Source organism: Micromesistius poutassou, assembly GCF_964030765.1.
Source record: "Micromesistius poutassou genome assembly, contig: SCAFFOLD_6032, whole genome shotgun sequence".
Lineage (NCBI taxonomy): Eukaryota > Metazoa > Chordata > Actinopteri > Gadiformes > Gadidae > Micromesistius > Micromesistius poutassou.
The window spans coordinates 1-12877 of NW_028178397.1; the positions used below are offsets into that span (position 1 = coordinate 1).

A 12877-nucleotide genomic window follows, 5' to 3' on the forward strand; every position below is an offset into this window, starting at 1 on the left:
TCCAAAATAGCTTAATGTGAATGCAACCGAAATCGGTGTCTTCGAGTAAAGTGCTATATAAATCTAATGTATTATCATTATTGCAATTATTAGCTAAACCTTCCACAGCGTCTTATCAGCTGTTCTTGGTTATTTCAGCAAATCTTTTCGAACACTGATCCCCCGCCCCCCCCCCCCCCCCCCAGCCCAAAACTTTCCCAGTGTCCCCGGGGTCCAACCTTAATGAATACACCCATACGTGCCGGTAGCGTTCTCCGGCCCCCCTCCGCCCCCCACGGTGGCAGTGAGCCATGCAAATGCCATGCAGCGTGTCAGCTTGAACTCTGCTGGCCCTGCTTTAAATGTTAAAACCAGGTAGCGGCGTGCTAATGAAGTCATCAAGAGAGGGAGGGAGGGAGAGAGAGAGAGAAATGGGGGAAGAGGGAAGACAAATGTAAAAGAAAGAGATCGAGGCGGGGAGACTGTGGGCGAGAGAGGGCGAGAGAGGGAGAGAAAGGGCGCTCCTGTCAGCTAAGCGGCAGCAGAGTTTTGACACCCATTACAGTAATGAGTAGAGTACTAATGCCTGGTGCTTGGGGTATTATGGGGGAAAGGGCATCGCTGCCGAGGATGAAACAAAGGGCGGGTGAGCGGGAAAAAGGGAGAAAGTCTTCCTCTGCACCATTCCCCTACTTATTCCTCCTCCAAGTCTGCTGATGATGAGATATGTCCCTTTTATTACAACTCTGGGAAAGAAATATAACACGCACACACGCACACAAGCACATACACACTCTGTAATTTATTCTCTTCGAAAAGATGATCAGTACTGGGGTTGTTCATAAAGCTGTCTTGCATTAAGTACACCCCATTACTCCCAGGCTCTGTGCTTTGTACTTTTGTGCCTGTCGGCCGTTTCCTCAGAGGTTTTCTGCGCTGGATTTAGTCATGTGCGTATGTTTCTGCAAAATGAATAAATGATAAATGACACTTTTATAGCACAGTAAAATAGGCTAAGTTAACATGCAAGGATTCCCTGTCAGGTGCTTGGCTCCCTTTAGGCTGAACAAATAAAAACAAATTACTGTCATGTCCTCTGTGGATCAGATTAATGTCGCTAATCTCCAAATCAAAATACTACTAATGGGTTTACACACAAGTGTAAATCTATCAAATTTGAAATACATAGAAACTGAAACATTTTAAACAATTTTACAACATTATTCACCCAAAACAGTTATGAAGCTTCTCAAGAAATCGATACATAACACGTAATCGATACACAGTACGTGATAACACGTACTGTTATCACGTATGAGCACTGTCACATTTAATGTGTAGCTCATCCTGTTCAGCCAATCGGACAATGTTATTTTTCAACCTCAGCCAATCACGTTACACGGCTCCATCTCTGCTCCCTCCTCCAGGAGCTGCAGCGCTGCGTGTCCAGGCAGAGGGAGCAGGTGACTGGGGAACAGGTCTCCGAGGTCAGGCAGCCCGTGGTTCTCCGCTACCCAATGCCCTACCCACAGGACCCCTCCCCGCCCCCCCTGGTGCCACACAGGCCCGCCGAGCTGCAGTTCGGTAACCCCTACTCCACTGGCACCAACACGCGAGGTGGGTGTGGTCCACACGTGCATGGATGCTCTCTCTCTCGGGGGGGGGGGGGGGGGCGCTGTTGTGTTTTAGTGCGGGCTGTTTGGCAGTTTGTACTCTCTTGTCACTTCACATGTCTCACTGTGTCTAGCGGGCTGATTTATGTCTCTCACGACATTCTCATGTTCTCTCTCTCTCTCTCTCTCTCTCTCTCTCTCTGTCTCTCTGCTAATGTTTTGCTCCGGGGCACAATGCAAGATAGATAGATAGATAGATAGATAGTCCTTTATTAATCCCCCTTAGGAGAAATTCACAAGTGACCAGCAGTACAGTGGGAAAAGAGAGTGCGAAACAAGAGTATATATACAAATAAATTTACCAATTTGAAATAAGATATAATAAAAAACTATTCAAATAAGATAAACATACTATATACATGTAACTGTCCGTTTGTAGGTGACTTGTGCATTAAAAACAAAAATATGACTGAATATGACTATAAGTATAAATGTGCCAATGTGCAGGGTTCCTGAGGTAATGAAAATGAAATAAATAACAAGATTTAAACAACAATCAGTCCTGAGGTGTGGGGTTTAGTCCTTAATCAAGTCAAGAGGGGCCCTGTGCTGGTTGTTGTTTTTTGTGAGCGAGGGAGAGACAGAGATGGAGGGAGTCGACCAGAAGCCCGTCTCCACGGTAACCCCGTCGTTGTCGTTTCCCTGACCACCAGACAGGGCGGACGGAGCGGCGTCCCCCGAGCAGACGTCCCGCCCGCCCCCTGAAGCGCCGCTCTGCGCCGGACCCCCGGCCCTCGCCAGCGCTCCCGAGACCCCCGCTAAAACCGAGGAGGGGGAGGGGGAGGGCGGGACGGGGGGGAGGGGGGCGACGGAGGCCGGCGCCGGCTGGGAGGCGGAGGTGGTCTGCATCCAGCCCTCCCGCAGTGTGAGCCCCCCCGACGGCCTGGAGCCCCCCACCGAGGAGCCCCGCAGTGTGAGTGACACACACACACACACACTGTCGAACGCTGTCACACACACACACATACGCATTCACAGACAGCCATGTCAGTATGTACTTCCCCTGCATTAACGCTGGCAGTTCCAACGGGTGCTGGTGTGAGATGTTCACTCCATTACGGCCACCTTGCACACACACACACACACACACACACACACACACACACACACACACACACACACTGCCACAACCCATCACTAACACACACACGCACCTACACGGTGACATTTACACTGCTACACAAAGTCCCACACGCAGACAGAACCCCAGCCAGACACCCCCCCTCCCAGGTGTGCACCCCCCCCACCCCCCCCCCCCCCCCCGGACCTCCGTGTCCCTGGCAGCCTGCTGGAGGGATGTGGACCAGCGAAGGCCTCGTCACACAGCAGCACCAGCAGCACCAGCAGCAGCACCAGCAGCGTAGCCCAGCTCATTTACATACACTGGTAATTAGCGCCACTCTGCCGGTGCTCCAGAACCGCCTGGGGCCGGAGGGATAGAGACGTCAGGCACAGGGGCCGCATCCGGGACGCCATCACCAAACACACTTAAGGCTCAAGGGCGAAGAAGAAGGCCCCCCGGACGAACGAGCAGAACGCCCCCGAGAATCAAAGGCCAGACGGGGACTTGAGTCATCCACGCATCCTGCCGGAGAGCCCTACCAGAGTGCTTTGCACTGGCGATACTATCTGGGTCTCCAGACAAGGCCTCTTCTGTTTTACATGAAGGATCTGTGATTCAGATCTGTGTGCAGTCAGGTGTGCGTGAGCCATGACTCATGGATGTTTATTTAAGTGTGTGTGTGTGTGTGTGTGTGTGTGTGTGTGTGTGTGTGTGTGTGTGTGTGTGTGTGTGTGTGTGTGTGTGTGTGTGTGTGTGTGTGTGTGTGTGTGTGTGTGTGTGTGTGTGTGTGTTGCAGGTGGCTGATGCGCCTCTGCCGGCCTGTGATCATCAGTCTAGCAGACGCAATGAGGCCAGGGGCAGCTTCTGTTTTGACTCAAGGTAACACACACACACACACACTCACTGATACACACACACACACACTCACTGACACACACACACACAATCACTGGTACACACACACGCACACAAAATCACTGATAAACACACACACAGTCACTCACTGATAAACACACACACAGTCACTCACTGATAAACACACACACAGTCACTCACTGATAAACACACACACACAGTCACTCACTGATACACACACACATACACATACTCATACAAATTGATACACCCATACGATACAAAAAAAAACACAAACACACATCCAACCATACCCCTTTTTGCCCCAACTCAATCTTCTCTCTCTCTCTCTCTCCCTCTCCCTCTCTCTCTCTCTCCCTGCCTCGCTCCCCCCCCCCACAGCAGCGAGGTGCACAAGCGGTGCCCGCTGTGCGAGGTCATCTTCCCGCCGCACTTTGAGCAGCGCACCTTCGAGCAGCACGTGGAGAGCCACTGGAAGGTGTGCCCCGTCTGCTCGGAGCAGTTCCCGCTCAACTGCCAGCAGCAGCTCTTCGAGAGGCACGTCCTCACGCACTTTGACGGCCACGTGCTCAACTTTGACCAGATCGACTGAATACGGGGGCGGGGCAGGGTGGGCGGGAGGGGGGGGGGGTCAAGGTGTGTGTGTGTGTGTGTGTGTGTGTCCGCGTGTGTGTGGGAACGGTCTTTCTTGGGCTTGAAAAGAGTTGGTTGAATGTTGAGCCAGGCGGCGGCGAATTCCGGAAGCCAAGATTGCGTTGGGTGCATTGGATCTGGTGTCCATGGAGACAGGTTTTAATGGCTCGCGTGGCGATCTGAACTAGTGTCGACTCCTCTTTAGAAATGGAAAAAAAATAAGAGGGTGTTTTGTCCCTTTCCTCGCAAACGGCTTTTCTCATCCATCTTAGGTTAGCTTTGAGTAGAACCCATAAGGGATAGAGGAAGTATTTGGTTTAAAGGGATTTCTATTAGTGCTCATTTGGCTTCAGTCTCACCTTGACAATCATTCCCCTACTTTAAGAGATTATGGCATTAACGTATTCTGTAATATATATATATGTACTCTATAAATGCCCTATAACGGCAACACATCCAAACTTTTATTCTGAAAAGAGGGAGAGGAAGAAGAAGAAGAAGAACGACGACACGAGAGCTTGAGCATCTGAGCTCTTAAAAAAATATGCACTGTAAATTATTTCTTTGTTATTCATACTTGTTATTTATTTCCAGGACCTCGCGATTTCTTTTGAGGTCGGCAACTCCTGTTGCGATGAGCCTGGAGGCGTCGAAAACAGTAGTGGTATTGATGGAGGTCTTCTGGTAGGCTGCACACCAGTGTCTTGTGTGATGCGTACAGGGGCTGCAGTATAGCAGGGGACATGGAGGAGCCGGGGGGGGGCAACGGGTCGTATCATAACGGAACGAGGCAGGGCCTCAAAGCATTTCAACACGATTGGAATAAATAAACAAATCCCAACTTCAAAAGAAACGCCGATCACCCATACCAGATAAATCCATCGTTATTCCATCATCGGATATTCCATATGAATCGACCGTAAACACGAATCAAATACCAGTTGAAGTTGTGATCCAATCAAAAATGACCCTAATCTAACTTTTGATACAGATACACAGTAGGGTATAAGAAATAGATCGGTATGTCGGTAAAAGCCAATCCTCAACGTTTTGGGGGATTTGTGATCCGTATGCCCAGTAAACACGTGATGGGGGGGGGGTGGGGGAACACATCACTCATTTTCAATGTATGCACAATCAATTTCAAGAATGGGACAGTTTGGCCGGGAGTGATGACCGTTGGATATTATTGACTATTGAAAGGAAGTGATGTATTCCCGGCCACTGTGGAAGTCTGTGTCCCTTGAGAAAGGTGGGAACAGCACTACATTTATCTGCACTAAGAAACGGCTTTATTCTGAATGTATTGTGTGATTGTGTGTATATATATATATATATATATATATACATACATACATACTAAAGATATAGTTGATGGGGAGTTTCATCCAAGCTGCTGTCGTGACCTAATCTCGATGTGTTTTATTTAATAATGACAGAAAGCATTTTAAGATACTTTGTTTGTTTTTTTAATGAAGAACTGATGGAAAAGAATAAGAATACAAAAAAAAAAAAGATGCATTTCTTATATTTTGTGTGCAGGTTCATGAGCTTATGTACGAGTATGTATGGTTTTGGTTCCCCCTGCTCAAGGGTATTTCCTTGTCCAATTGCTTGTCTAGTATTTCCTGTCCAATTTGAAAGTAAACCTCCCAACATTGTTGTATTCAGACTTAAAAAAAAAAGGAAAACATTTTAAACATTTGCACATGCTGCGTGATCAGAACTAAAATGTACGTCTCCGGTACAGCCCTTTCCCCCCGTGTGAAAGTCTGGCTGTCATTTTAAATGTGCATCGCTGAGTTCTTTACGAATAAAAACCCGCTTATTTAAATGCATTCTCCGCCACGTGTCGTCCTTCAGCTGGCTCAGTCGAGTGTGACGGACCTGAAGAAAGCACGCGACAAAGTCGAGACGTACACTGCATTTCTCTTTTATTTTTTACAGTTTTTTTTTTCGTTCAAGGTTTCCCGTTTACATGTAAGAAGCAGCTTTTTCCATATAGAAAGACAGTGTGACAGCGTCACTCTCCACAGAACCTGCTGTCCCCCTCATACAAAAAAAAGGGAACCGTCGGTCCCCACGTTTACGTACGAAAATATAATTTAAAAGCACTTGACAACGGACACACGACGATACACAATACATTCACTGTACAAAGTATACTGAAGTACCCTCCTTTGCACTCCTACACCCCCTCCCCTCCCCACGCACACACACACACACACACAACCATACACACACACACACACATCCTCCGCTCCTCCTCCTCCAGTCCGCGTTAATACGGGCCAGTGAGTGGCCCCCCGTTTTAAAAGGGGCTGCCACTGAATGGGTCCCATGGCAACGGTGGTCTCGCTGCAAAGTACTTTTTTCCTTTACGAGTGTTTGACAGACCGAGGCTCGGGAGAGCGGCCCTCTCGGCCGGCCTGGCCTCTGATCCCGGGCCAGGCACGCAGAGCGGGCGGCTGCCTCCCAAAGTCACGCAAAAAGGAGGGAGAAGAGAAGAAGAAAAAAAAAAAAACGACTATTTAAAAAGGCAGGAATGCCGAGAGAGAGAGTGGGAGAGAGAGAGATTGGGACAGAGGGAGAGAGTGTTTGTGTAGGGGAGGCAGAAAGGCCATCCCTGTGCATGCGATGCCGTGACTCTGCAGCTCTCCATCTCGCCTGCTGGTGCCAAAGCCTCCCAACACCCCTTTAAAAAAAAAAAAAAGACTCCCTTTAAAACAAACCGATAGTTCGTCTTCATCGTTGTGCTTGTAAATTCTTCGTAATACGTACGAAGCCAAGTGGCACTATTTCATTCCCCCCCCTCACTCGCATCGCCATGGAAACAAAGCAGTGGAGGAGGAGTGAAAAACAGAGGGGAGGGGGGGAGGGAGGAGGGGGGTGAAGCCCGCCACTGTAACACCTGCTGAGGGTACACCACCTCCTCTCCTGGGAGTCGGGGAGGTGGGGGGCAGATGACATCATGAGTGAGCGGTGGTGGGGTGGTGGTGGTGGGGGGGGGTCTCATGCTTCATATAATTGACAGCCAGACACGCCAACAAAAGGGTGGTGGTGGGGGGGGGGAGGGGGGCACATCAGACTATTGAACAGCACTGAAAACACAACAGAGGAATAACACTATAGGCCTTGACACTGGATACTGCAGGTAACACTTGGCTACAAAGTGACACGCTCACGCATGCACACGCACACGCACGCACACACACACACACACACACACACCACACACATCCACGACTGTATTAGAAAGGCATGATCTACAATACACTCAGAAAGTTGTCGCTGCTGATGTAGCTGGTAATCTCTTGAAAAAGACAAAATCTGCCCTTGGAACCCCGCCCTGCCTATACCCAGAACATAGAAAAAACATGCATGAAAACATTCCATCAATGTACACCCATACATCTGTACATTTGGGTTAGGTGCCATGACTTGCACGAGAAAAAAAACACTTTTTTTTTTCTGATCTCCAGTCGGAGCCCTCCCCCTACCCCCCCCCCCCCCTACCCCATCATGCCTCCCTACCCACCCCCCTCCCTTCCCTTCCCACAACCCCTTAGGCACATGGTTGTGTTGAGAGTTTGGCAGTCGAGAGCTGTTGGCAATGGACCATGGGAAAAAACCAACAAATCAAAACGCTCTTGGCAACAGGGATTGTGTACAGCGTTTACCTGGGTATCTCCTGCCTCTCGGCTGTCAGGAATTTTTGTCAGGCAACGCTCAAAAGGTTTGAAAGTAAAAAAAAAAGAAAAAGGAAAAAAAAAGAAGCCAGAGCGAAAACAACGAAATGGGCTGGATGTGGAATGGAGTGGGAAGGTGGTGAAGGTGATGGTGACAGTGGTGGTGGGAGGAGTTGGGGAAGGAAATGTGTTTGGACCTATTCTGGCCGTCAATACACCAAAGTTATGATTGAGTGTGGCTGACAACACTTCACTAGACAAGCTTTTACTGACTTCAGCTGCTAGAGCAGTGGTTCCCAACCCTGGGCTCCCCGGGATAGGCATATGGCGGTCGAATGGGATCGCTGGCACAAGCTGGAGATACAGCTATTGATGATCCATTTTAGCAAACAAATCAGCGTTTTTTTTTTCTCTCCCAAAAGGTCCCATAGACGGGTCCTGTATATATACAAACTGACAGCCTAATGATTCATAGCCACTTGTGGCTGTGAGTCCACCGGGACATCAATATTAGCGGCAGATGTTTCCGAGCGCCAGGAATTGGGAATCACGGGCCAAAAGAGGTTGGGAACCACGGGCCTCTAGAATCTAGTGGCTAGCTTCTAGAGGCTAGCGAACAGGCTACACACAGTTTGTGACACTTTTGGTCTTCTGACCCAGAGACGCCCCCGGCAACACGGACGACAACGGGGCCCGGAGCGTCTCTGCGAACCAAGGAATGAAAAGAACACTTAGTTTGATAACGCACAATGACGACAGAAAACAGAAGAAAACAACAAAAAAAAAAGAAACAATCCTAAAACGCGTTGGAAAATATATATAAAATAAAGCTTGAAAATAAAGTTAACTATTTGTTGCATATGTTCATGGATACATATATCTTTTTTGTTTTTATATATATATACACATACATATTTGTCGTTTATATCGATATATCTATTAGGTAAACTATCGGAATTCTGGTGGGCTCCACCCACTTTTGAACTCCGCCCCCCCCCCCTCCCTTTCCCGTCCAAGACACCGCTGCCCAGGCATAGCGAGGGGGGGGGGGGGGGGGGCACGTTCTGAGGATGGACTCGACGTGGCTACGTCACAGACACTATGACATCGCCACAGTGGTCTGTGTTCGGATCGGCTCACCTTGTGCCCTTAGTGTGTTACTCTGTGTGCCACGCTGTTCCCTTAGTGTGATACTATATAGTCGACACTATATAGTACCCTAGTAGGAGAACCGTGAAGAATCTGTTTCTTTGATGGTGCATTGTGGGTATTAGGTGCACCATATTAGGGAACCGGATTTGTTACACTCGAGTTGTGTACAGCAAAATGGTGACGCTCGAAATAGTGCGCGTTCTAGGGCCCGAGTGAGCCAACTCGAACATGGCAGAAGACGAGCAGGGACGAAGGGGGCGGGGCTTTGTTGCACTTCCTGTTTCCATGACTTCTTAGCAAACTTTTTTTTCCATGAATCTCTTTCACTCCATTTGTTTTTTGTCTTTACTTTCTCTTGTTTTTTTTGTTTTTTTTACAGATAGCACCGTATGTAAGTAAAAACAACACGTAACAAAACAATGCAACAGCATATATGAATGTGCAAATGTACAATACTGAACTACAAAGATAAAGATAATTTGTCAAAAATACAATATACCATGGATAAGATACAAAACATTATTTTGAGACGTTATACCACTCGACGGACAGAAAAATAATAAGAACATATCGGGACGCCCTCTGTTCCCTCTACGACCCAAGAAAAACTTAAAGCATGCACTTAGAACAACACACTGAAGCACGGTCCTTAAGTCTATTGTTTCGGGAGGGTGGAGAGGGGAGAGGGGGGGGGGGGGGGCTACATTGAGCAGGTTGGTCGGTGGGGAAGGATTGGCACAAGTGCTCCGATCTCGGCGGGGTGAGGGGGGGGGGGGAGAGGGGGTTGGAAGGGTTGGGGATGGGTAGGTTGGAGGGGGGTGTGGGGGATGGGGGGGTTGCCTTAGCCCTGGATCTTGCGCAGGATCTCGGTGGAGACGGGCGGGTGGAAGTTGATGGTGTGGTGCCTCAGGCCCTGGGACGTCTTGTAGCTCTTGCCGCAGCGGCACTTGAAGGGCTTGCGCACGCGGATCTGCGTCCGGTGGCCGTTCTTGGCGTGGTACTTGATACCGTTCACATTCTGTGTGTGTGTGTGTGTGTGTAGGGCGTAGGGATGGTTTAGTAACAAACAATCACCAAAGAATGTTTTTTTTTTGCATTTTTTCAGATGAAGAGGAAATTGCTAAATGAAAGTGAGCTGACGCCCACTTCAGATACTGAACAAACTAGACACAGAGAGCACAACATGGGAATAAAGAACCAAACACACACACCCCCACCAAGCATATGTGCACATACATCACACACACTTACACCCCCTGTCAACACACACACACACACACACACACACACATCCACCACACACAACCATTTCCCCCAACACACACGCCCACCCTATACACCCCACACATACACACACTGCCCCCAACCCTACGCACACCTCACACACACACATCCTTCTAGCCCCCCCCCACCCCCCTTCCCTCTATACACACACACACACACACACACACACACACACACACACACACACACACACACACACACACACACACACACACACACACACACACCGCCACCCAGGCGGAGGCGTACCTTGTATCTCTTCTTGCAGCCGGGCACTGGGCAGGCGAAGGGCTTCTCCTCGCCGCCGTTCATGCACATGGAGCTGAGGATGGACTCGGAGCTGATGGCACTCTCCGTGGTCCACGACTCGTCGCTGTCCGACTCCTCGTAGTCCACCTCCTCCTCGTCGTACTCGCTGCCTGTCACGGGGGAGGGGGAGGGGGGGGAGGGGGGGAGGGGGGGAGGGCGGGGCGGGGTAGGGGGTGGGGGTGAGGAAAGGGGGGAGGAAAGCGGAGGCAAATGGGAGTTTTAGCAGTGAGACTTTGAAATCGGATAGGATCGGAGAGCCAACAAGTGTGTAAGTGTGTGTGTGTGTGTGTATGTGTGTGTGTGTGTGTGTGAGAGAATGTGTCTGTGTGTGTGTGTATTTGTGAGTGTGTGCGTTTGTATGTGTGCGTGTGGGTGAGCGTTTGGGGTGAACGTGTGTGTGTGTGTTGTGGTGTGTGTGTGTGTGTGTGTGTGTGTGTGTGTGCATGCGTGCGTGTGTGGAATGGCAGGAGTTGGCGCTTAGAAGGAGATCATTAAATGGGAGTGATCCTCGCTCACTGCTCAGCCTGGAAATTGTGCTTTGAAATGCAACAAAAAAAAAAAAAGATGAAGAAAAAAGGGTTTTCCATTTACACACACTTTGCACAAGACGTAAAAAAAAAAGGCACACACAGGGTGGTAGGGCCGCACATGTGTGGGTACGCACGCACGCACGCACGCACACACACACACCCTCTCACAGGAAATGCTGCAGCTCAGCATGAGGAAATAGATGGCACCCTGGCACATGTTGAAAGAGCTTTGTGTGTGTGTGTGTGTGTGTGTGTGTGTGTGTGTGTGTGTGTGTGTGTGTGTGTGTGTGTGTGTGTGTGTGTGTGTGTGTGTGTGTGTGTGTGTGTGTGCGTGGCCTGTATTTTCCCCCCAGACCTAACACCATGCTTGGAACCATTTGGGGCTAGAATTGGACATCTGCTTTCAGGCTGTGGCGCGCACGGCCCCATGGTAGCACACAGCATGACAGCTGCTGTGTAATTAGCGGAGTGTTGAGAGGCCCTCACTTGCTGCAGGGGCCCCCCCGCTCAGTGTACGGCAGAGAGAGACACACACACACACACAGACAGAGACAGACAGACAGACAGATAGACAGACAGAGAGCGAGACGGAGAGAGGAAACAGAGAAAGAGATACGGACAGACAGACAGACAGACACACTCAGAGACAGAGAGAGTGGCTCACAGAGAGCTAGAGCAAGAGGGAGACAGACAGAAACACAGAGCGATAGAAAGAGAAAGATACACAGACAGAAATGGGATGACATACACACACCCACCCACTCAGGTAGGACAGGCAGACAGAGAGACGCACACACAGACAGACTTTCCATCTGGGGAAAGAATAGTTGCTCGCGTGTTCATCAGAAGAAGAAAAAAAAAAAGTCTTACCTGGCAAACATAATTTGGCAGTTCCCACTTTGAAGTTTAACGACCTAGTCGAAACACTTTGAGCGCGAGCTGCTTTGTAATCCAACGTGCAGAAATCACTAGGTGTGAGATTGCAGACATTCCTTTGCATGCATCTTCGTTTGCTCAACGGGAAAACATTTGAATCGCACAGAAGGAACACCTCTCCATGATCCGTGGTGTGTTTAAACATCACACACACACACGCGCGCACTGTGCGAACACGTTGCGCTCGGCTGTGCGTTTGTGCGAGTCGCGACGCTCCCTAGGAACAGAAACTCACAAGCCGGCGACACACACACACACACACATCATATGAGGACATTGAAATAAACATGCACGGATCCAAAAAAAACAAAAAAAAAACAGATGCAAGAGCACACACACACCTGTCTTACCTGTGGGCGTGCTGCTGCGGAAGGAGGAGGAGGGCGTGATGGGCGGGGTGACGGGCGGCGTGAGGTTGCCGCTGGTGTGGCGCGGGGGCGTGGCCGTGCTGTTCCTGGACACGCCTCCCCCGGCGATGGACAGGGAGAGCTTGGGCGTGGCCTTCTTCTTCATGGTCTCCTGCTCCCGCCGCGCGGCGTCCGTCATGAACCTGCGGAAAGCAGGACGGGCGTCACCACAGGGTGTTCATCGTGAGAGCTTGGGTTCAAGTGAAGAGGTCAGAACATGGACCCTTTTGACACTATATGGCTCTACTGTAATGTGTGAAATAAAGGAGATGCAATAAAGGAGATGGGGAAAGGGACCAAGGGACAGAGTGTGTGGTGTGTGTGTGTGTGTGTGTGTGTGTGTGTG

The 12877-nt window shown here is 49.7% G+C and overlaps 2 protein-coding genes across 2 annotated transcripts; one reads left to right on the plus strand and one right to left on the minus strand.

Annotated features, from left to right (window-relative positions):
* Nucleotides 1–1406: 1406 nt before the first annotated feature.
* LOC311374569 (tax1-binding protein 1 homolog A-like) lies at nucleotides 1407–5484 on the plus strand (the record flags this gene model as incomplete). The annotated part of the gene is made up of 4 exons (XM_084490390.1): nucleotides 1407–1596; nucleotides 2306–2565; nucleotides 3512–3594; nucleotides 3973–5484. Coding segments are annotated over 4 exons (744 nt in total), but the record flags the coding sequence as incomplete, so codon positions are not given.
* Nucleotides 5485–9906: 4422 nt separating this feature from the next.
* LOC311374571 (juxtaposed with another zinc finger protein 1) lies at nucleotides 9907–12670 on the minus strand (the record flags this gene model as incomplete). Its single annotated transcript, XM_084490391.1, has 3 exons — nucleotides 9907–10083; nucleotides 10599–10768; nucleotides 12475–12670. The coding sequence occupies 3 exons, from the start codon at nucleotides 12668–12670 to the stop codon at nucleotides 9907–9909; spliced, it is 543 nt and encodes a 180-aa protein (XP_084346517.1).
* Between the last annotated feature and the right edge of the window lie 207 nt (nucleotides 12671–12877).